The sequence below is a fragment of the Mesocricetus auratus genome, unplaced genomic scaffold, assembly GCF_017639785.1.
Source record: "Mesocricetus auratus isolate SY011 unplaced genomic scaffold, BCM_Maur_2.0 Super-Scaffold_100022, whole genome shotgun sequence".
NCBI lineage: Eukaryota > Metazoa > Chordata > Mammalia > Rodentia > Cricetidae > Mesocricetus > Mesocricetus auratus.
The window spans coordinates 21,723,509-21,747,713 of record NW_024429203.1 but is presented as its reverse complement, the minus strand read 5'-3'; the positions used below and the strand labels follow the sequence as shown (position 1 = coordinate 21,747,713).

The following is a 24,205-nucleotide window of genomic DNA, read 5'->3' as shown; positions in this document are numbered from 1 at the left end:
CCCAGAGTCTTTGTTGTGGCTTTGCCAAGAAAAACAGCCTTTGGCTTGTAGAAATGTGGACATCCATTCATACTTGGTGGTGACAGTAATCTGCTCTTTGGTATTAACCATTTATACTTTTTATATGGAAGATGGCAATCAGCACGTGGAAAATAGTTTGCATAAAGGGGAAGAATATCTCTCTGATTTACCACCTGTTTGAGCAGTTGCTGTCTCCCCTTCCCCCAAGCTTCAGGTATGCTAGGCAAGCACTCTACCATGGAGCTGTACCTTCGCCCCTGGCCCTCTTTTTTTTGTGACAGGGCCTCACTTTGTAGTATAGGCTGGCCTGAAACTCACTATGTAGACTGCCTCCAAACTCAAAGTAATCCCACTGCCTCAGCCTCCCAAGTGCTGGGATTAGAGATGTAAGCTACCATACTCAGCTAGACTGAATTTCTATTATTTAGATCAGTCCTAGACACACTAGGTCCTTAGTAAGCACACTGAAATAAGAGATAAGAGGACAAATGTAGCTTAGAGGAAGTCTCATCAGAAAATGGCATGTCCAGTGATTGGGTCACTGATGCCACCACCTCCTAGGTAAAGGGCTATGTATGACTTAGGGAGCAGGCCTTGGTTTGCTTGACCGTGTGTTCTATAGGTAGATAGTTTGTAGGACAGTGGAGCAGCCAACAGTTATAACGAGGCGTTTATCAGGATATTTAAATCAAATCAAGGCCTTGCAAGTGATTAGAGATTTTCATCATTGAAATGGTAGCTCGGGAGTGAATAACCACTGGTTATTCAGTCCTTTGCTGGCCATCTTCTGAGGCTTTCCCACAGCAAAGTGCCTTCTTTGCTCACTGCTGAAACCTCAGGGTTGTTAAGTTTGGAAAGATGTTGAAAGCAGCTTGCCAAAAGGTTTTGTATGCAAGGAAGAGGTGGTGAATTAGGAAACGTTCCCAGTTTGTTTTATTCCTGAAACTTAAGCATTGAGGCAGACTGGGAAGGAAGATGGGAACTTATTTTTAAAATTCATGATTTGATGAGTCATTAGACTCCATTCATTTGATGCTTGCATTGTTACACTATTAGAACACGGGAGAGTAGGACAGTACACTCAGGACAACTCGAGTAAGCTTGGGCATAAGGTTTGCCTTTTGTTTATTGTATATAGATTTATGGAACTCGTTCCAGCTATAGGTAGAAACAAGTGGAGTCTTCAGGATAGAGTTGCCATGTTGGGATTTACCAGCAGATGGCAACGTGTCCAGGTCTGATCATTAGGAAAGTGGCTTGGAACTCGAATCTGCTTCTATTCTTTCCAAAAATAAACATTACAAAATTAGCTGGCTGTGCCCTGAACTTAAAAAAAAATACAGCAAGAGAGTCATTTCAGGCATCTGTTTATCTTTCCCCCTTTGTACCCTGTTCTAACGTCACCTTGAGCTCATGCATCTATTCAGGGATAATGATCCTTTCACGAACTGTTGTGGCATGACTTGGAAACAGCATTATTAGGAGGCAACTGTTTCCTCTCCACATGCACTGTTTATTAGATTTGATTTCCACAAAATAGCCGAAGTCTCTTCCTACCGACACGGCTTGAAGCTCAGAAGTTTAAAGATAATTGTATAAAAGGAATAGCCATTTGAGGTTTGCAGGCAGAATTGGAGAGCTATATTGTGTCGTGGTACTTCCTTTCTTCAGGGACAGAATTAGTCAGTCATTAACACTGCATGGGTAGCTCCATGCCTCTACCCCATCGAAAAAGAAACCGGAAAACAACATTTGGGAACTCTTCAAAGGGATCCCTAATGCTGTTTACTGGACAGATGTATTTCTTCTCCCATCTCTTTTCACAACAAGCTTATTAACTTGCTGTGGAAAGCACCATGCTTTTTCAATTTGGCAAATAATGCAGTTCATTTTGCCAAGGCAAAACAGCCTAAAAGCAATATTTATATCAAGAACTCCCGGCTTCAGTGTGGGCCCAGATTCTTTCTCCCCTGTCTTTTCTGGCCACCCCGGTTGCAGTCTAGGCCAGCAGGTGCCCCAGGTGAGTGGACCACCCCCCAAACCTGTCTGCCTGTGGGCTTGCCTAACACTGTCAGGGCACGTGCACCCGGGCTCGTGTGCAGCCATCAAAAGCATTTGACACCGGGAACGAGTGCATTCCCTTAAAGAATAAAAGTTTCTAGTGCAAGAGAGGTGGGGAATTCCCCGAAGACCCTCTAGACTTGAACTCCGGGATTATGGAATGGCTCATCTGTTGTCCCGGGTGGAATCTACACTCTGTACTGCACCTGAGGGCATTCAGGGAAGGTGAGGAGAGTGGCTGGCGGCGGAGAGAGAAGCAGCTTCCTTCTGATCCGCAGAACTACTTTTCGCTCCCGCCATCCCCCTTGACAGCGTTGCGCGGAAGTATCCGCGCAAGTTTGGAGAATCTGGGAAGCGGAGGGATCCCGGGTGAAGCGGCTTCCCGAAGTCCCAGGGAGAAGGGCCCAAAAAGTCGGCGGGGGAGGGGACGGCTCGGGGCGCTGCAGCCGAGCCGGGCCGAGGAGACAGAACCGGAACCGGAACCTCCGCGCGCGCCCGCAGTGGTCGTAAGGCCCGTCACCGCCGGCGGCCCCCCTCCGCCGTGCGCGCTCCCGCCAGTCCCCCCTGAGGACCCGGCGAGCGGCCCTCCGCGCGGAGCAGCACCCGCCGCCGCCGCCGCCGCCGCCGCCGCCGCTTCTCAGGGGCCGGGCTTCCGGGCCGGGCCGGGCCGGGCCCTCCCGCTCCTCACGGGAGCCGCCGCCTACCAGAGCGTCGGGGAGGAGCCGTCGAGCCACTGCGGAAGAAGCGCGGGGGCCTCCGAGGGATGGGGAGCTGCTCGCGGAGCTGAGACAGGGTCCCTGTCAGCGCGGCGGCCGGTGCCGGGTGGGGGCGGCGCGGAGCAGCTCAGGGCCCCGGCCCGGGGACATGGGGCGGTGCGAGCCGGTTGCGGGACGGCACGAGACGCGGCGGCGGCGGCGGCCACGAGCGGCCGGCAGTCCCAGATAGAGCGGGCACCCGAGGGCCGGGCCCCGCCGACTCGGGACAGGAGGCGACGCCCGTCCTGAGCCGATCCTGCCACAGCCCCGGAGGGATCCGAGTTCCCGTCCCAAGCCTCGCGACTTCCCTCTGACGAAGTTTTTCCCCTCGTGCCTTGAACTCGCTTGTGGCCGACTTGCTCGGTTTGTTTGGGGAGATAACTTGTTTTGCTTCAACCCGCATCCCCTTTCCTTGACCCCTTGCAATCGGATGTTCTAGATGACTGAATGGAGTTTTGAGTTGGACTTTTGTGTCCCTGCCGAAATTGAGCCTGATCCCAGAGCACTGGGGGTGGGGTGTGGAGGTGTTACTGTAAAATGCCAGTTGGATAAAAAGAAGACCTCTCGCCAAGGGCCCCAATGAGTGGCACACAGTCAACTATCACGGACAGGTGGGTATGAAGTTCCTCGGTCGCTAATTTTCCCTGATTTGGCCCCACGCAGCAGGGGGGTCGGTGTTTGCCGATTTGCCGTCAGCTAGTGCAGTTGACAGGCATAGGAAAGAAGGTTGTTTCGGAGCGGTGCAATTAGTCTAGGGTTGCTGCCAAGTTAGCCGGTTGATTGAATTTGGAAATGCAGTTTTTTTGGGGGGGGAGGACAGAAACTTTCCCCATATTCTCAGAGGAAATGAAGGAAAACCATAGTTGTGATTTTCTGCCGGGTGCATTAGGATTGTGTACTCATTTCGGAACCAGAGGAAGGTCATTTTGGGTGAAGGTCAGAGCCCGAGGTCGGTGGGTTTTGGTGCATCATCAGGTTGATTCCTGTCCTGTGGCAGAGTTCTAGACTCTTAATTTTAGGAGTTTCTGTCTGTGAACTTAATTTTCATTCTGCTTCATGGTGATTTGTGAATCTGACCTCTTTTTATGTGACCTGCATAGTGTTTAATTATTAATTACCTAATTTTCCAGAATGTTGACACTACCAGTAAATCACGGGCTCTTGGTGGGGACAGTTTCCAGGAGCTGAAGGAAATAGGGGAAAATCATGGGGCCTGCATCTAATTATTCTCTTTTACATTTCATCTTCTAGATGCTCTCGAATTTATTGATGTAAACCCTAAGTCTGGTTTAGGCATGGCAGGTGGATCCTGTTTGTTAACCAGGGTTGCATAGCATTGCATATAGAATATGTGGCCCTAGTGTAATTCTCTGGCACTTAAAGAGTTCTTTTGAGTACTTTTCAGTGAAAGCAAGTTGGTTCCTTCAGCATGTTTTATTTCTCAATTTAATTATGACATTGTGTGTTACTTCCAAATTTTAACTTGCTGTTTTTTAAAGTCAGTCTTCAAATTGTTATTAAAAAAATAAAAACCAAAAATAATTGAAGCAGAAGATCAGAAGTCTATCATGCTCCTGCAGAAAGCCGTTTAATTTTCTAATAAGAGAGTCTCACCCAATTGTGAGACTCATTTATTGATTTTTTTTAAAGGGGCCAAATTCCATTATCGTACCATAACAGCTCCTCTAGAAGCAGAACTTCCTTTTCCTGTTGATGCTTTTCAGTGTCACATGAGCATTCACCTAAAGATGCCCTTAAATATTTAAACTACTTATGTTTACCCTTTGTTTGTGTGCTTTGCGAGGCAGGATTTCATTTTCAGTTTTCCTGCAAATACACTTTACATCTATGTAGAGGCAGTTGCTTTGTGTGTTCCTGCCTCCCCATCCTTGTTCCTTCTCCCTTCATGGTGTTTTGCTTCTAAGAAATCACTCTCAGGTATCTGTATAATTGTTCTTCTGGTTCCTTCAGTTCTTGTCCTGCCTATAGATGAGCAGACCTCCAGAGACTGATGTAGTCCTGGTTTTTGTTAAGATGCTGCAGAGTCTAATTTGTAGAAACAGAATTTAGAGTCACTGAATCATTGCACACAAAAGCACCCATGTAAGGATTTCTTTCTTTCTTTTTTTTTTAAACCAGCTTTGCATCTCAGGGATTTTTGTTCTCTTTTTGGTATCTTGTAAATAAACATTGCGATTTGAATCTTTTTTACAACTTAATTCAGCATATGAACAATAAACATTCAGTTTTTAAAGAAGATTTATTTTCGTATTTTTACTTCTACATATGTGTCTGTGCAGGGGTATGTACACCTGAGTGCAGGTGCCCTCAGAGGCTAGAAGTGGCTTCAGGATTCACTGGGTAATTGTGAGCTGTCTACTCTGGGTGCTGGAGACTTAAAGATTCTGGCTGTGTGTCTACAAGTACAGCCTATAACCTCCAACTCAAGTCAGTCAGTCTACTGCCTCAGCTTCTAGAGTGCTGGGACTGAAGAGATGGGCTGCCTCCCTGCAGGATTCTTTCTCTTAGATATTTATGTGAGAACAGTGGATGCATAGTCTATGAAGTCAAGTGTTGTATCCTTTTTTTTTTCTTTTCTCTTCTGTCCAACCCCCCAACCCCCTCAAAAAAGGTTTTCTCTGTGTAGTCCTGGCTGTTAAGGAACTTGGTCTGTGGAGCAGGCTGGCCTGGAACTCATAGAGCTCTGCTCGCCTCTGCTTCCCAACATACTTAAGGGTATGTTGTATCAAAACACGGTGGGAAAAAAGTTGATGCTGGTGAAGGGAAGCAGTCTAAATAATGTTAATGCTTTGTGGGGCTTAGGCCTAAGTAATATCTTCTCGCCGAAAACCTTTACTAGGTTGCTTTAGACAACTGAGCCATGTAAAATAAGATGATAGAAGGTTTATTTCAAAACTTGTTCAGACACTGGGGGTTGATTTTTTTTTTCTTCAAAAAGAGAATTAGTATGTGACAACTACTATTTTTACTTTTCCTTCTAAACTTATTCTGCAAATGTAAAGCAGTCCTTTTCTCTTTAAGAGCATAGTTCCTGGTTTGAATATATGTTGAGGTGAAATCTGGAAGTACTGGTTTAGTAATAAGTGTATGCCAGGGTGCCTTAGCAAAGTTGCTCATATAAAATCTAGCTTCCCCCTCAGCCTTATGTATGTCTTCTCTCACTGACTCCAACGTACAGTGCCAGTATAGCTTTTCAGAGACCCTTTCAAGTTTGAAGTACTGTATGAGGTATGGCTTTGTTCTGAAGAGTGTGCAGAGCCACCAGGCCAGCTGTATGAGTTGGAGTTCTTTCATTGTGGTGCTTCTGACTACAGAGTCTGTCTGTCCTCAGTTGAAGTCAGACTAGCTGGGTTTTGGGCGTTGTTCTGTTTTGCAGTTTGTGGCAGGCGACACATGGCTGAACAAGATAAGAAGGGTTTTATTCTTATGTTAGGGACGTGCTGGGGCTGGGATGGAATTCAGCTATGTTTAGGCTCTGATTGGTCACTTTAGATACTCAGAGCTCTGTTACATCCTGTTATTATTTTGCAGTTAAAACCACACATTATTTGTTCCCTTTTCTTTTACTTTTTATACCTGGCACCCACTGCCTCTTAAGTCTTAAAACTTATGGTGTGTTTATAAAGGCTGCTGTTTTTATGTAATTTATCTGAAAAGCTTTTTTTTAAGTATTTTATAGGCACTTTCTAGTCCCTTGGCTTTGTAATTGCTGTGGGGTCAGAAGGCTAAAAAAGAGATAGAAATGTCTGATTACCACCTTTCCATCTGCATTAATTGCTGTATTCAGCCCTAAAAATAGCCTGATAATTTTCAGTACTCCCTGGCTTGCTTCTATCCCTAGAGTGGAAGATACTGTGGTGATTGACATTTCATGTAAGGAGGAGAGGGGAGAGAATGTTTTTTTTTCATTTGACCCAGTGAATGATTTCAGGAGACTGTAACAGCAAGTCTTCAGGATGGTACAGGTTGGAAAGTCAGCAGGGTCTTCGTTGAGATTTGTGGACTTTGTTCAGTCTAGGGCTTACAGATCTTGCCGTTTTTGATTTGCAAATTGTCGTAAGTTTTTGATGTGTTGGAATTTACTTAGCACTGAATTTAGCTTTAACTTTAAGGTTTAAGCTTTTAAAGTGAACATGGAGACCTATACCTTTACATTCATATATAAAGTAGAGCTATCATTCATGTTTTTTTTTCTGCCTAAGCTGTCTTATAGTTCTAGTTAATAACAAAAACAAGCAACCTACCCTCTTAGGGTTGTGTTTTATTTTCAAGGTTGCATGAGTCATCTGTAAGATTTAATTATTTGTAACATTTTTCTTATGAAATGAATCCATTTCAAATACAGACTTGAAATTGAGAATAAGGAGTATCATTCTGCCAGCTTTATACTATTTTGTCCTTTCTAAGTTCAGAATAAAGCCCTGAATAAGTCTGTAATATAGCACATGTACTCCTACAGTTTTACTAGTCAACATGGAGAATCCAAAGTAACTTTTTAAAAATTTGGAGTTATAATGCTCCTCATTAAAAGCACACTTACATTGTGTTTGTATTTGTTTCGTGAGTTGACAAAGGATGCTTATTTGAAATGATTAAAAAGTGTGTTAGCTTGCTGATAACCATTTCATACATAGTTATTTCTGGCTGTTAACATGTTAACATCGTAGATCATAGACACAGCGGGATATCTTCATGGTTCTGCACAGGTGATGGAGGGATTTTATGCTGTGGTTATCTGACAGTTATCAGAAATGCTGCTTAGTGGTTGGGGCTGTGGATCAGTGACAGTGCTTGGGTTCCTTCTCCAGCAAAGCAGGAGCAAACAGGTCTTACTACATAATTCTCTCCCAGAGATGGGCTGGAGTGATGTTTTCAGGAACAGGTGTTTAACTTAATTTTGTCTCATCTGTTAAAATTTGGATTCGACGATTTAATTAACATGGAGATAAGATCCCCTCTCTTAGGAGTTTTCAGAATAGTCATAAAACTCTTTTGTCTCCTTTTGAATAAAATACTCGTTCATGTGCAGTGATAGCCTATGGTAGTATAATTCTTATAAAAAAGTGGTACAGTCAGACATGGTTTTTCCCCCTGTGCTGCTGATGGTCCTAAAGACCTTGTGTGCCAGGCAGGCCTTCAGATTCAAGACTTCATAATCTGGATTTTTCTAAATTCAAGCTGTCCTTTTGGTTTTGTTTCTTTTTTGTTTATTTGTTTTGTTTTTTGAGACAGGGTTTCTCTGTGTAGCTTTGGAGCCTGTTTCTCTGTAGACCAGGCTTGAACCAAGAGATCAACCTGCCTGTCTGCCCAGTGTTGGGATAAAGGCTTGTGCCAACACTGTCTAGCTTCTTTTTTTAACCTTAAAATATTTTCTTCTTGCATATATTGTTATTATTTTTTTCTGTTTACCATTGTTTAGTAGCTTGCCAACCTCACCAAAAAAGAATAGGGTATTTTTTTTTTTTCCTCACAGGATGCTTTCTTCCTGGTTCCTTATCTGTGCTAACTTTAAATATCTCTAGAGAATAAAGCTTTTGTCACTTCCTTAGAAGACTGAACAACAGGCTGATAGGTCTTGTAGTCAGGAAGCTTTTCCTGAACTTCAGCTCAAGCTTTTAAGTTGTTCTGGTAACTTGTGTGTCTTTTTGCTGTACCAGGCTAAATGATGCTTTTGTGCCATTTTGAGTTTTCATGCCTGTATTGGTTCATGTGGTTAGCCGCTGCTTTCTTTCTAGTTCTCCTCCCCTTACTTATTCTTTGTTTAGCCAAGTTTATGTTTTCTCTTGTTCCATTGTCTAAATGTCAGTCTGTCTCTCTTAATATTTTATTAGCTTTCCCCGATTTGCTTTCCTAGTACAATTCTTGGTCTCTTGGTACAAAATGTGATATTCTATATGATTCATATTCTAGAGAAACAAGTTCCAACTTATTTTTACTGTGATTCTGAGTTCTTTGATTTTTTTCAGCATAGCCCAAGCCCCCAAATTACATGTAGAGAGATTCTCAGAAGAAATGTAGATAGATGTATGCCTGTATGTATCTATAAACTTTGTATTTGGGATTAAATCCAGGGCCTCAGGCTTGCTGGGCAAACAGTTGGCTATATTCTCTGGCTCTGTGTTTATTTTAGATAGCATTTAGAATGGGTGTGAGAGATTGTAGCAACCAAATGAAACAAACATACAAATAACATAATTACCAAATCAGCTAATTAAACAATTACTCATGTTTTAGAAGACTTCTTTATAAAGTAATTCTTTCAAATGTAGTTCCCCTAATACATCAAAAAGTAGAATATAGTAATACTGTCAGTAGCCTTTGCTGATTGAAATAGAAGTGAAGACAAAGTATCACTAGGTCAATGAAGTGATGCAATGTAGCTTGAAGGTAATATGGTAAGAGTCATCTGGAAATTGTTATCTTCTAGTGGTTTGTTTTACTCTGTTACTTAAAATGTTACTTCCCTTATGTCTTCATATTGATTTTAAGAAATTATCTCTGCAGTGCTCCCTTAGTAGTGATTTCCTGGTGGAATAGAATACTGTTAAAATTTAAATAATACTTTCTTCTATCTGGAGAGATGGCTCAGGCTAGGAGTGTGTACTGCTTTCGTAGAGGACCCAAGTTCAGTTCCCAGTACCCATATCAGATTGTAGGTCCAGCTCCAGGGGAATGAATTGTCCCTGGCTTTACGGGCACCTCCATTCGAGTGCAGGTACCCTCCAGCAAGTACACATGTAATTAAGATATGTAATTAAAAATGAATCTCAGGCCGGGCGTTGGTGGCGCACGCCTTTAATCCCAGCACTCAGGAGGCAGAGGCAGGCGGATCTTTGTGAGTTCGAGACCAGCCTGGTCTACAAGACCAGGACAGTCTCCAAAGCCACAGAGAAACCCTGTCTCGAAAAACCAAAGGGAAAAAAAAATGAATCTCAGAAAACCATTTTACTTCTTTGTATTTATGAGAGTTATTACTGACAAGATAGCAACAAAAAGTATATATTTCAATTACTGTAAGATATCTAAGATTAAAAACTCTTCAATGTTTTATTAGTAGGCTTTATTTTTTGATACGTAGTCTAATGTTATTTAAGTAGATATCCTTGATCTTTTGGGTTTTGCTAATAAGTTTTGAAATTTGGAAAATACCAGTTTCATGTTTTTAACTTAAGTGTAATGTGTAAATGATGTTCGTGGAGCTGACGCCTGGGATGATGTGTAGATTTTCATCTTGCAGAGTAGTATGTAATGGTGCTGAAGATCAGCTGTTCTCAAAGTGCATAAGCATGTGTTTTTGACTTTTGGTAGAACCACATTATGGTTCCTGTATTAGACTGCCGTTTAAACTGCTTTGCCTCAGTGCAGCTGAGAGTTCAGACTCATACTGTAAATGATTTTTAATGGATTCAAATGCTAACTTGTGGCTTTTAAAGTCTTAGTCATGTGGGTGATTTCCTTGTGTTTAGAGACAAGCAAATGTTTGTGGGGGGGTCTTTCTGGCTTGGGACTATGAATAGCAATCACATAGCAAGCAATTAGAAATACAGTAGTACACATGCCCCTAGTTCCAGCCCGTGGAGGCTAAGGCAGGAGAATAGTGAGATTCTGTCTCAAAGAAAAAGAATGTTGGAAGAGAGGAGGGGGGGAATTGTCTTACACTTAGCTGCTATCACACTACTTATTTTGACACTGTAAAGTATATTATAGTTATTAGGCTGTAATTTAGTATTAACTATAAACTGTTTTTCAGTTTGTATAATTAATACATCTTCAGTTTGTATAATTAATACGTCTTCAGTTTGTATAATTAATATGTCAAAGAAGTCTTTTTGGATTTTTCATGGATTCAGAAAATGTTCATTTTCCTATAAAATCCAGAGCATTTGAAGGCATTAACCATGAAATGATCACTTAATGCAAACAGTACCCACCAGTAGGGTAAAATGTCCCTAAATATGATGAAAATACGTATAGCTCAAGTATGTTTTCATATAGATTTTAGATGGGTTATCTGTCTTGCCTGTGTTCAACACACATGCTGATCTGCTGTGGTTTGCCTATTGTCTTTCTGTGGTTTACTCAGAGGAAGTGGTTCTTGTGGGTGAAGGTCTGGTTTTCTTGGAGATTGTTGGTGGCACATGCACTGTCAGCATATTTCCTGTTTTATTGGCTGCTTGGGCCAAACTTTTCAGGGGTATCTGAGTATTTTATGGTAGCAGGATAGCTAGTTACGATGTTGTGTAATACCGATGTTTCAGGTGATGCAAGGGTTAAATTGATGTTTATAAAGGTCTTTGAGAGTCTAGGATGAAAAGTGTAGACATTGTTTCTAATCTTGTATGCAGGGTACTGTAATGTTCTGATATTGTTTAGCTATAGTAAAAAGATGGTTATATAATACAATGTTATTTTTGTGGAACTTGATTTCTGTAGCCATGCAAGTGGTTTTTAATCACCACAAGAATCATGGTTACCATTTTTTCCCTCGGAATGGGGAGATGGCTTAGTTGTGAGGACTTGTGGATCAATAGTACCAGTGTAAGAGCTGGGGCCAAAGTCTGGCAGTGGTGGTGCATGCCTTTAATCCCAGCGCTGGGGAGGCAGAGGCTCTGTGAGTTCAAGACCAGCCTGACCTACAAGAGCTAGTTCCAGGACAGGTTCCAAAGCTACACAGGGAACCCCCCAAAAAAGTGGGGGACACAGTGGGAGTCTGAACACCCCCCCACCTACAGTGGTATTTTTACCATGGGTGTTGGGTCCCCTGGAACTGGAATTGCAGGCAGTTGTGAGCTGCCATGTGGGTGCTGGGAATTGAACTCAGATCCTCTGGAAGAGCACCCAGTGCTCTTAACCACTGAGTCATCTCTCCAGCTCCTAAAGACAGTCTTTTTTTTTTTTTTTTTTTTTTTTGGTTTTTCGAGACAGGGTTTCTCTGTATTGTTTTGGAGACTGTCCTGGAACTAGCTCTGTAGACCAGGCTGGCCTCGAACTCACAGAGATCCTCCTGTCTCTGCCTCCCAAGTGCTGGGATTGGGAGTGCGCCACCAATGCCCGGCTTAAAGACAGTCTTTTAGTATATAAATCTGCTCTTGTAGATCAGGCTGACATTGAACTCACTGAGATTTACCTGTCTCTACTTCTGCCTCAGGGGCTAAAGGCATGTTCCACCACTCCTGGTCCTTATATGGGGAGACTATACACTTTGTCTCTAGTACTGGTGAAGCTTGTTTACAGAATTTAACACTTAGAGTAAGCTGCTTCATCAGTTTAACTGGAATACTAAAACAATGAAATGGAGAGAATTTCCTTTTGATCAGTAGATTCATCATCCATTTGCAAACTATTTGCTTTCCTGAAACCTAAAAGTGATAGAATTAATTGTTAACACTTTTTTCTTTTAGTCCATGACATTTGAAAAACTAACAATATTTGGATGGTTGTGAACCCCCATGGAGGTCCTGGGAATTGAACCCTGGTCCCGTGGAAGAGCAGTCAGTGTTTTTAACTCCTGAGCCACCTCTCCAACCCAAAAAAGTAACAATGTTTGGGGTGAGGAATGTTTCTTTAGATTCAAATTTAAATCTAATAGTCAGTCCCCCAGACCAGAAAGATTCCTGTTCATTTTTAAGTGCTAGATGCTAGCTCTGCTATATTCTTGGTATGGAAAAGCACAAGGAAGAAAAAAATGGCCCAAGTAACTCAGCTGGGTGCTGATGCTCAGATCCAGAATGTGCACATATGACACACTCAATAGAGATACCAAGAGAGAGTGAATATTATGAATTCATGCCGTAAAGTAACCTTTCCTGCTCTTTTCCTCAATTTCTACACCTCTATTGGTTCTCTCTCTCTCTCTCTCTCTCTCTCTCTCTCTCTCTCTCTCTCTCTCTCTCTCTCACACACACACACACACACACACACACACACACACACAGACACACACAAAACTCAGACGTAACTATGTTTAAAACTGTTGTTATTTTAGCCGGGCGTTGGTGGCGCACACCTTTAATCCCAGCACTTGGGAGGCAGAGGCAGGCGGATCTCTGTGAGTTCGAGGCCGGCCTGGTCTACACTAGTTCCAGGACAGCCTCCAAAGCCACAGGGAAACCCTGTCTTGAAAAACCAAAAAAAAAAAACAAAACAAAACAAAAAAAAACAAAAAACCAAAAAAAAAAAAAAAAAACAAAACCCAAAAAACAACCCCCCCCAACAAAACCCAAAAAAACTGTTGTTATTTTGGAGACAAGGTCTTGCTATGTGTAGTTCAGGGTAATCTTGAATTCAAAAATCCTCCTATCTCTGTCTACCTAGTGCTATAGTTAGAAGTGTGTGCCACCACACCTTTTAAAAATACTACAAAAACACAACTACCTATTATTTTAAGATTAATGCATCTGTCCCAAAGTGGTAGCTGTCATCTGCAAACTTTTGCAGATTATGTTGTTACATCAAACTTCAATATTACAGTGTCAGGTGTGGAGTGGCTGCACCATCACTTCCTAGGTCTTATTTTGGAACCTGGCTGAAGGACTGTCCCCATCTGAAACTGAAATTCATGGTTACTGTGACAGAGACAAAGAACAAGGACATTGATGGAAGCGTATGCTGCCTCTTTTGTTTTTTTGAAAAAGAGTTTCTCCATCTCACCCTGATTGTCCTGAAACTCAGTAGACCAGGCTAACATCAGAAAGCCACTTGCCTCTGCCTCCTGGAGTGCCGAGATTAAAGGTATGTGCCACTCACTATACTGGGTCACATATGGTGAGTCTTAAAGTTTTTGTTCAGTTATGTGTACATCACATTAGCTCATAGGACATACGCTAGAACAGGGAAAAGTTCTTTGACATTGGGGTATGGATGCAGTCTCTCCCACAGATGACGCTGGTAAGGCTGTGTACTACTCGTAAGGCAGGAATGTGGAGGCTGAGTAAGCAGGAACAATACACAGTCTACCACAGGAGTTGCTCAGTAAATGCTTGTCATATAGGCTTTTTAGAGTATGTGGAAGGTTTATTTCTATACAGAAATACGAAGAGTGCTATGTTGAGCCTCTGTGTTCCTGTGATCAGTGCATGGCTGTCTTGGTTCATCCGTTTCCTTTGCTTCTCCTCAATGGATTACAGTAAAGCTTCTGGATATCCTGATATCACCAGTAAGTGTCTCACTGAGACTCTGTTTAGTTTGGACCATGACCTCTTCTATTATATCCTTACCACCTAGTGCTTTGAGACACTGGTACTGAGAACTCTAGAGCCCTGTCAGTTGGAGAGGATGTTCATGGAGTGTGTAGAATTTGACAGCCAGATCTTGTTTTGATTTCATGGAGTGTTTCTGGAGAAGGCTTACAACATGATGTACTTTCTCAACTTCTTAATTTTAGTGGTTGGGGTGTGGTGTGTGTGTGTGTGTGTGTGTGTGTGTGTGTGTGTGTGTGTGTGTGTGTATGTAACAGAAGCAGGTAATTAACCTCTGGAAAAAAAATAACATTGCAACAGATTTGATTTGCAGGAGGTTTCATTTCTCACTGAGCTTCTGTTGGAGTGATGCCAACTGAAAGGATTCCCAGCTCGTAATGGCGCCAAGTCTTCTGGGAGCTCACAGTCAGTGATGTTATTTAATGTGGAGAACAACACCCTTTGTTCACCTATATTGTCAGTTGTTCAGAGAAAAGAGCTATCATCCTGAGATCGTTATGATAACATAGAGCAAAGGGAGTCTAATTTTAGTTTAGAAATCAATGCTACTTATAGCTGCACAGGCAAATGAATCTAAGGGCCTTCAAGCCTCCATTATGACTCAGGATGTCAGTGCAGGCAATATGTTTGTTATTTCTCTGGTGTAGGGAGTAAGAGGTATATGTTACATATGGAGGTGTATTCAGTTCTTGGGGAACAGTGGGGAACAAATCAAAGAGAGAATCCCTTCTCAAAATTTGTACTTGTTATGTGATAGTGGTGCCAGCAAAGAGAGTTTACAGTATTTAGTGAGCGATTAAGTTAATATATATGTGATAGAAATATTTTAGTATACCATTATTGAAATAATTTTAACTGGCTTCTTTTTTTTAATGTTTATTTATTATGCATACAGTGTTCTCCCAGAAGAGGGAACCAGATCTCATTATAGATGGTTGTGAGCCACCATGTGGTTGCTAGAAATTGAACTCAGGACCTCTGGAAAAGCAGCAAGTACTCTTAACCTCTGAGCCATCTCTCCAGCCTCTTAACTGGCTTCTTATTTCTGTAGACCCTTAGTATTGAAATAGCTCTTGGTTTCTTTAATTGTTGTTAGTCTAATTTCAGAGTCTATGTAGGAACTACAAACTACAGTTGCAAATGACTTTTGTTGACTTAAATAAAATTATTTAAATTTGAGTTTTTCTTGCTGTTAAGTTGATTTTGGTTGGTTGCTCAGACCAACTTACTCTACTTAAAATACAAATGAATAAATTTTATCCATGATGAATAATTCATTGATGTGCCATCCTTATTATTTGTAGTGTTGTCTCACAATTGAAAACACTAGTTTTCAGAGATAATAATTGTTCTGTCCTTGTCAGGACAATAGTACTTTGGTTGCATTTAGTTGCATATGCTGTTGCCAATTTTGAAAGGGTTTGTGGTTGCTTGTTACTGTATTTACCCAGCAATTCTACCTGCTTAGAATTCTTTTTTTTTTTTTTTGGTTTTTCGAGACAGGGCCCTGTGGCTTTGGAGGCTGTCCTGGAACTGGCTCTTGTAGACCAGGCTGGCCTCGAACTCACAGAGATCCGCCTGCCTCTGCCTCCCGGGTGCTGGGATTAAAGGCGTGTGCCACCAACGCCCAGCCCTGCTTAGAATTCTTGCTACAGTGTTTGAAGGTAAAGAGGCTCTGTTGCCTGAATGGGAATAGCAGAGAAAAAAAGTTCTCCTCAGGGCTGTTCAGTGCAATGGTGTGGGAATGGTTTGCTTCCTCTTCTCCTCCTCTTCTGTTCTTCTCTTTCTCCTTCCCTTTTCTTTTCTTCTTTTTTTTTTAAAGACAGTTTCTCTGTGTAGCTCTGACTGTCCTGGAAGTCACTTGGTAGGCTATCCTCGACCTCAGGAATCCGCCTGCCTCTGCCTCTTGAGTACTGGAATCAAAGACATGCACCACCACATTCAGTATCTTTTTGTTTGTTTGTTTGTTTAAAAGTAGCTTTTGAAAGAATAGATATCTTGGCCCTGAATTTAATGTGCATATATATTTGTTTTCATTTTTGCCTATGTTGAGGATCAGTAATAGAAAACTGAGTGATGCTGATGTTGATGTTGGAAGAATCTTATGTTTTGGTGTGTTAGCCTTGTTCTTGTACTAGTCAGGAGTACTTGGACAAATTTACTTTGTTGAATATCATCTGCAGAAGTGGTACTAAAAAGGTGGGTGTGATGATTCATGCCTATAATACCAGCACTCAGGAAGCAAAAGGATTGATACAATTTTCAGCCAATCCAGCCAGCCTGGGCTGGGTAAGTTTAGTTCATTTTGTGAGTGGATTTAGTGAGAAGAGAAAGACAGATTGACTTCGTTTGAGATATACTGTAAAGACTATAAGAGAATATATTTAAATTCTATTGTATTGAGCTGGGCATAGTAACACACGTTTTTTAATCACGAGCACTTGGGAGGCAGAGGCAGGTGGATCTCTGTGAGTTCAAGGCTAAAGTAGTCTATATAGTGAGTTCCACTATATAGAGATACCGTTTCAACAAACAAAAAGAAAAAGTGCTAGTGTATACAGCAAGATGCCAATAAGTTAATTACGGCGACTCTTTTTAAAACTTTATTTACTTATATTTTATGTATGAGTGCCCTGCATACCAGAAGAGGTCATTGGATCCTATTATAGATGGTTGTGAGCCACCATGTAGTTGTTGAGAATTGAACTCAGGACCTCTGGAAGAAAGAGCAGGTAGAGCTCTTAACCACTGAGCCATATCTCCAGTCCCAGCCATCTCTCCAGCTCCTTGACTGTGACTCTTAAACCTTAGAAATACCTGTTTTCCTAAACTTTTTAAAAATGCTTGTAAAATGATTTTTAATTTATATATATTTTCAGCTGTTTTTCCTTTGTTAAATAATATTTTTAATTTTATATTATAATTTGAATTAAGAAAGTTATCTGTAATAACGATATTTATTGGTTCATGTTGAACATTAAAGCAAGAAGTCAGTTTGTTTTGTGAGATGAGATCTTGCCAAGTTGTTCATGCTGGCTTGGCCTCTTGGGCTCATCCTCTCAGGTCCAGGCATGTACCTGGCTCAAGAAGTAATTTTTATTTGGGGGAAGCAGTATAAAGTACTAATGGTTAAACTGATTTAACTTTCCATGTTAATATGGCCACTTCCTATTGCATATTGCCCTTTGGTTTTACTCTGTCTTTCACTCTCACCACATGTGCGTGCGTGTGTTACCCAGTCTTTAGAGGAACTGAGATAGCATCGTGTAAGTGAAGGCTTTGTCTTTGCTTTTGGGTTTCTTAGTCTGCAGTCCAGTCTCAAGATTGCAGTTGTAAAGTGCCACACCTAGCACATTTAGGATTCTTAACATTTGCTGTGTAGTCCTAGCTGGCCTGGAATTTGATATGTAGAGTAGGTTGTCCTAGAAAAAGTCAGTAATTCTTTGTCATCTAAAGGATGGGATTATAGATGTGCACTACCATGCCCTGCTTATTTTTATTATTATTAACCTAATCCTTGTTTGTAAATCATTTTCTGTCACAATTATTTAAGTTTTTCAATGTTTATGATCTGTTTGGGTGTTAAAAGAGCAGAAAACAGTAAGAAAAACTCTACAGTTTATTATACTAAATATGTAAGGTAGAAAAAAAAGCAGCAAATGCCTTTTAATACAAGATGTTTGTTTGTTTTTATTTTATGGTCCAAAGGATTGAACCTAGGGCCCTGTACTTGCTAAGCATATGCTATCATCGTCCTTGTTTTTTTTTTTTTCCCTTTTTGAAACAGCGTCTCAGTGTCATCATAGTGACCTTGAACTGTAGATCTGCCTTTGGAGAGCTAGGATTTAAGGAGTGTGCTCTTCAGCTTGGCTGATGTACAAGACTTTTGTGAAACATAAGTAACAGAAGCAAGTTGGGATCCCCCTGCCCACCTCCCTGCTTTTTGTTAGGAAGAATCTATACTAAAGACTTCTTGTTTACATAGTTATCCCCCCCCCATTTTTTGGTAGTTTAGTTTATATTTTAGTAACTCCACAAATTTTTTTTTATAAAATGTGTTTATGTAAATATAGCTGTTTTAAAATCAGGAACCCCTAAATGAAAGTCCTTTACTGAATAAGTAAAAAGTTCTAGGTACAGAGAGGCTACAGAATTGTTACTTTAGAATTTTACAAGATCTAAAATTTATAAGATTGCATGGGGAAGAAAGGTTTATGAAAGACCTTATGGAGAGCTGCAGACATCTCCCTGCAGGATTCTGGGAAGCTGCTTTTTCCATGCTTACAGCTCCTTTATGGGGTAAAGGTCTGTTAATGCCTAAATATTTACCATATCTCATTTTAGCTACCATTGCTTCCTCACACTGTAAGCAGCAAGAAGAACTTTGCTTATCCAACTTGGAAAATGTACTGTTATCAATATTGATAATCTGGAGAGTGTTCTGTTGTCTTGAAGAGCTGATGAAGTTAAACAGTCGAACTGGAGGGCTGGTGAATATAACTCAGTTGTAGAGCTTGCCTATTGCTTAGCATGTACAAGGCCTTAGCTTTAGTCCCCAGAACAAAACAAAACAGAAATTCAAATAGGAAAATAACAAGGGTAAACAGCATGATCCCTAGAGCCATAAACTTTCATTCTTTAGTACAGTAAATATTCAAGACAAACTTGGCTGCTTAAATTAATTAAAATTAAATAAAATGGAAAATTTGGTTCCTTGGTTACAGTAGCCACATTTTTAGTGTACAGTAACCACATGTAGCCATTGTATTAGTTGTTCATTATTATAGGGCATCTTATGAGTATAAAAAGTATATTTTTTGATGGTCCTAGGAATTGTATCTAGGGTTTCACATATGTTAGGCAAACATCCTAGCTCTCTTTTAACTTAAAATTTTGAGGTGAGGTTTATGTAGTCCAAGTTGGCCCTGAATTTGAGGCATACCATCTGTGTTAACACTTCAAGTGTTGGGATTACATGCATGAGCCAGTATACTCAGTTTCTTTTTATTTAACTTACTTTTTAATATTTTTATATTTATTTTTTAATTATGTGCTTGTCTGTGTCTCTGTTGGGGTTTGTGTACATGAGTGCAGTGCCTGTGGAGACCAGAAGAGAGCATTGGATTTCACCTAGAGCTGGAGTTATAGGCAGTTGAGTCAGTTCTGGGAACCGGACTCAGGTCCTCTGCAAGAGCAGTGCCAACTCTTTTTTTTTTTTTTTTTTTTTTTTTTGGTTTTTTGAGACAGGGTTTCTCTGTATTGTTTTGGAGGCTTTGTAGACCAGGATGGCCTCGAACTCACAGAGATCCACCTGCCTCTGCCTTTCAAGTGCTGGGATTAAAGGCATGCGCCACAAATGCCCGGCGAGCAGTGCCAACTCTTAACTGCTGAGCCATCTCTGCAGACCTTTTCAGTTTTGAGACAGGTAGGCCTTAAACTTGTGATCTCCTTTTGCCTCTGGCACCCATGAGTATTTGGGATTACAGGGCTGTGCTACCATGCCTGTTTTGCAAAAAAAAAAAAAAAAATTGTTTGGACAGTGCTACCAAATATTATCTCTTATAATTATGGTCAGAAATCTGGGAGTCGTTTACCTGAATGGTTCTGGTTCAAGGTTCCTCATGAGGTTGCCCCTTGGAGCAGAGGCTTCAGGTACCTGAAGACTTGGCTAGAGCCAATCCGTTTACTCCTGATGTTGTTCACTTACACTGGGCCAGAGACTGTATTAATAGGAGATGCTGTTTCCTATTTCATTTCTGGGACCTCTTTAGGAACACTTAAGGAAGTCTGTTTTTATGAGATGAACTCAGAAGTTACACTGTCGTTTGTAAATTGTTCTATTGGTTCATAGGTCAGCTTTGTTTACCTGCAGGAAACTGTTCAAGGACATTGGTACTGGGAGCTCAGAGTCAGTTGGGGTCATTTTGGAGGTTCCCACAGAACCTTAGGATTTAAGAGAGTTATATTTTTAAATTTTGATTGTAGTAAGAACCAAGAATCCTGACTTCCAGACTTATGGTTGGAAAGATTAATATAGTTAATGGTCTACCTTGGTCTGTAGTTAGACACTACTGAAAATTAGGCAGTTTGATAAAAGAGCCATTGAAAGTAATCTTTATACTTTATTCATATTTTATAGTTCTATTTTTGCATTCATCTCCATTTTCTTTTGTCCACAGAATACTTATAATTGTCAAGATAATTTAAGTTGTTCACATGAATAGATATATTTGTCAAGATAAGGTTATTTGCAAAACTTGTTTTAGTCATGCATATGATCTTGCAAATCAAAGACTTCTCCCAGAAATATTTGAAATTCTTCCTGAAGCTGGAATGGATGTGTGAAGAGTTTTCCATTCTTTCTGCCAAACTTTGTATGTAGCTCTAATTTTTAAGTTAGATAATAAATACTTTTAGAAGGTCCTCCTATTCTCCCCCCCAGTTTAGAGACAGAATATCATATACTCCAGGCTGGCTGCCTTTCCATCCTCCTGCCTCTCTCCCCTAAGTGCTGGGATTATAGGTATGGGCTACCATACCCAACTTTTTTTGTTTGTTTGTTTTTTGTTTTAAGTACACACATGAAGAATTCAGAGGACAACTCAAAGGAGTGGGTTCTCCTTTTACCATGTGGGTTCTGGGGTTCAGTCTTAGGTCACAGGCTTAGTGGTAAATGCTTCTACTGGCTGGGCCATCTAGCTGGTCTATGCCCAGCTCTTTCATAAGATTTTTAATAAGCTGTAATGGTGCTCTCTCTCTCTCTCTCTCTCTCTCTCTCTCTCTCTCTCTCTCTCTCTCTCTCTCTCTCTCTCTCTCTCTCTCTGTCTCTCTTCCCTCCTCCCTCTCCCTCTCCCTCTCCCTCTCCCTTCCTCCCTCATACATACACATTGTGCAAGTATCGAGAAAGGACATTATACTTGAAGTTAAAAGTCTTAGGATACCTGTAGTGGTGGTGTGTATTTCAGGAGCTATTTAGAGGTAACATAATAAAGATGTGTAGTCACTTAGGGTTTCAGGGAGTCTTAAAACTTCAGCAGAAGAGGTAGTTAATTTATTTAAGGAGGAAGGGTGCAGTAGCTAAGATACCTAATGAGTTTAGTGGATTCATTCTGTGAAGTGCTCATGTATTAGGCAGTTTTGTAGTATATCTGAAGACTCCTTCCACTTGAGTGGTGTAATCCCAGTCTTGTACTTATATTGGGATTATTTTAGTTAAACATTATGAAAACATGAGATATAGGTATGAAATTCAAGTATATGTATGAAAAATTTTATATGATTTGGAAATGTGAAGTAGTTTCACTGAAAAAATGCTGTAAAGTTGGATAGGGATAAAAACAGCTATGAGTTATTTGTGAAAAGATTTAGTGTATATTTTATGCATATCCTATTTCTTGTTCTACTAAAAGTAAAATGAATTGGAAATTAACCTTGATGTATTTGGTATAGCTTATATGAGAAAGACAGCAGCCAGTCAATTGAAATAGTGTTTTAAGATCTCTACAAGTGACTTTCAATACCTTCCTGATTTGACTGCTCTTTTCCATTAAATGACCAAACTACTGGTACCAGTAGATGGGCTAAGACAGGCTTTGTGCGACTAGAGAAAACATAACTTCAGGAGTTATGAAAAGAAAGAATATGCAATGCACGTATTTGAGGTAATTGACCAGGTTGAGTTGTGTGACTTGGATTTAATTACAAGTGTTTTCAAATACAATTCTGTTCATATTTTTTTCTAGAGTTACTTTCTTTTTTTGCGCAATTAATACTATTTTTTTCCTATTTATAGTAGTGAAGTAAAGTTTATTTTGGAAATGATGATAATGTTAAAGGAGAGCATTAAGTACCTAATGGTTCAAGGCTGTTGCTGTGGCAAATCACTGGGTCTGTATAGACATCAAGTAGGTCTGCCTCTTCTCCAGCAGAGACCCCAGACTAGGTTTAGAAGGTGATTGACAGAAGGGATTTGAAAGCTCAGAGGACAGTGTTTTGGATAGAGGAATCTTAGAACTTAATTTTTCCATATTTATTGGGTTTGCCTGTCTTTTCTGTTCTCAGTAGTTGGAAGATGTAAATATTGAGTTAGATGAATGAATGAACAGATGAAACAGAGGTTCATTAGCATAAGGCCAGGTTGGACACCTAGCAAAAAATTGAGAATTCCCAAGGCCATGCTGTTATCTTTTTGTTGTTTATTAATATAGCAATTGAAGTTGAATTATTATTACTATTACTTTTTTTTGAGACAGGGTTTCACTATGTAGCCCTGGCTGTTCTGGACCTCACTCTGTAGACCAGGCTGGCTTCAAACTCATGGAGATCTGCCTGCCTCTGCCTCCTAATTGCTGGGATTAAAGGTGTGTGCCATCATGTCCGGCTTGAAGCTAATTCTTAATTCAAAGGGAGACTTGGGGGTAGTGTTTCTCATCTGAATTAGGACATTTAGGTAAGTTTTAACATTATATGAAATGATTTAATAGTATAGCTTAGAAGCCTAAGAAATGTTTTTAAATGTTTTGATCTAGTAATGCCAGTTTGGGGGTATTATCTCAAGGGAATAAAGCCTACAAAATATTAAGAAAAAAAATCAATGACGATTTTGTTGGCACTAGTGGCAAAGAGAAGTTTAAATTTAGTTTCTGGTACCAGAATTTAAATCTGGTACCTCTGAAGAGGTGGGCTTGGACACTGATGACAAAGAGCTCTAGGAAAGAGCTGATAAGAAATTATTGCCTGCCATTTGATTCTCAAGCTTCAAAAAGGAACAAATAAACCAAAGGTTCCATTGTGGAGTGGAGAAGAAAATGGATCCTGGGTCAGAGGGATAGAGAGTTGGAGAATAGCTTGGCTGACATAGTGAGCTCCATGCTGGAACAAGTTAGAAAAGTGAGACCCTACCTCCAAAATAAATGAATAAATAAACAAGTAAGTAAGTAAATAAAAATAAAATGCTGGTCATTCAGGAGGTAGAAGAACAGGAGTACAAGGTCATCCTCTGCTACATAGCAAGTGGGAGTCCAGCCTGAGCTACATGTACTTTTAGCCCCTCAGTGCTGTGGGTGGGACACAGGATCTTGTGCAAGTACTCCACTGCTGTGTTTATCCCCAGTCCTTGTTTTCCAAGTCTTGCTATGCAGCCAGCCTTAAACACAATATGGAAGCCAGCCTGGCCTTCAACTCTATCATCTGGCCTTAGTTTCCTGAGTACTGGAATAGCAGGTCTACTGCTCAGCGAGTAGCCATCTTATTAAAGGGAATCAGCATTTGCTTACTACCTGAGATGCCTGACTACAGAACTTTGTATTTGGCTTACTTCATCCAGATGGCATTTCTCTAGAGCAAGTATTTAATCATTTTTGAGATTCAGTAACCCCCTCAGTATTAGTGAGTGTTTTGATACCCTTATCTATATGAAACCCACTTTTTCCTTACATATGTATTTCCTCTTTAGAAACTGTAAGTAGATGTCATTTGCATCTGCAGTAAGATGGTCACTGACTGCTTGGCAGGGTAAATGCTTTGTCTGGAGTCTAGCTCACTGTGTTGGCAGCAGGATCTGAGTGACACACACATAGTAGGGTGCACACGATCTCTCTCATTAGTTGAAAACTTGTTACAGTTTAGAGATAAGATAGCTGCATAGTGGAAGTGGTAGGGAGTTAAGTCCAGGACATTGATGTGTGCCATTTAGCATTATATTTACCTTTTTATATCGATTAATTGGAATGATGCAGCTCTAACAAAAAGCTTTCTTGAGTATACACAAGCATTGAGCTCCAGCTAATTCTACAACCTTAAACATGGGAAGCTCCCTCGTTTCTGTGACTCAGTGGCTTTCAATTTGGCAGCAATCTATAGTTTAAAACTTTTCTTTTCCCCTTTGTTTTACTTATGAAATACTGTAAATACAAGACCAAAAAAGAACATAGAATGAACATATATTTATTGCCTAACACCACTCTTTTGGGTGGGGAAGGTGAAAAAGTAAAAATTGTTTCTGAGTTTTCCTTATCCAAGGTTTTGATTACTTCAACCATATAAGTATAATAAAATGTTTTATCTTCAGGACAGTGGCAGCACCTTAATTTACTGCTACTTCAGCTAGCAGCTGTGACTCTCACAGTTACTGGCCTGCTTCTCTGATAG

The 24,205-nt window shown here is 40.6% G+C and overlaps 1 protein-coding gene across 2 annotated transcripts in view; it reads left to right on the top strand.

Annotated features, from left to right (window-relative positions):
- Positions 1-2,996: 2,996 nt before the first annotated feature.
- The window catches only part of Arhgef12 (Rho guanine nucleotide exchange factor 12), a 132,839-nt gene continuing 111,630 nt past the window's right edge, over positions 2,997-24,205 (top strand). For both annotated transcript variants that reach the window (XM_013112910.3, XM_013112909.3), the window contains exon 1: positions 2,997-3,448. In XM_013112910.3, coding sequence (XP_012968364.1) covers positions 3,417-3,448 — 32 coding nt within the window. In that variant the 5' untranslated portion in view covers positions 2,997-3,416. The remainder of the gene's footprint in view (positions 3,449-24,205) is intronic.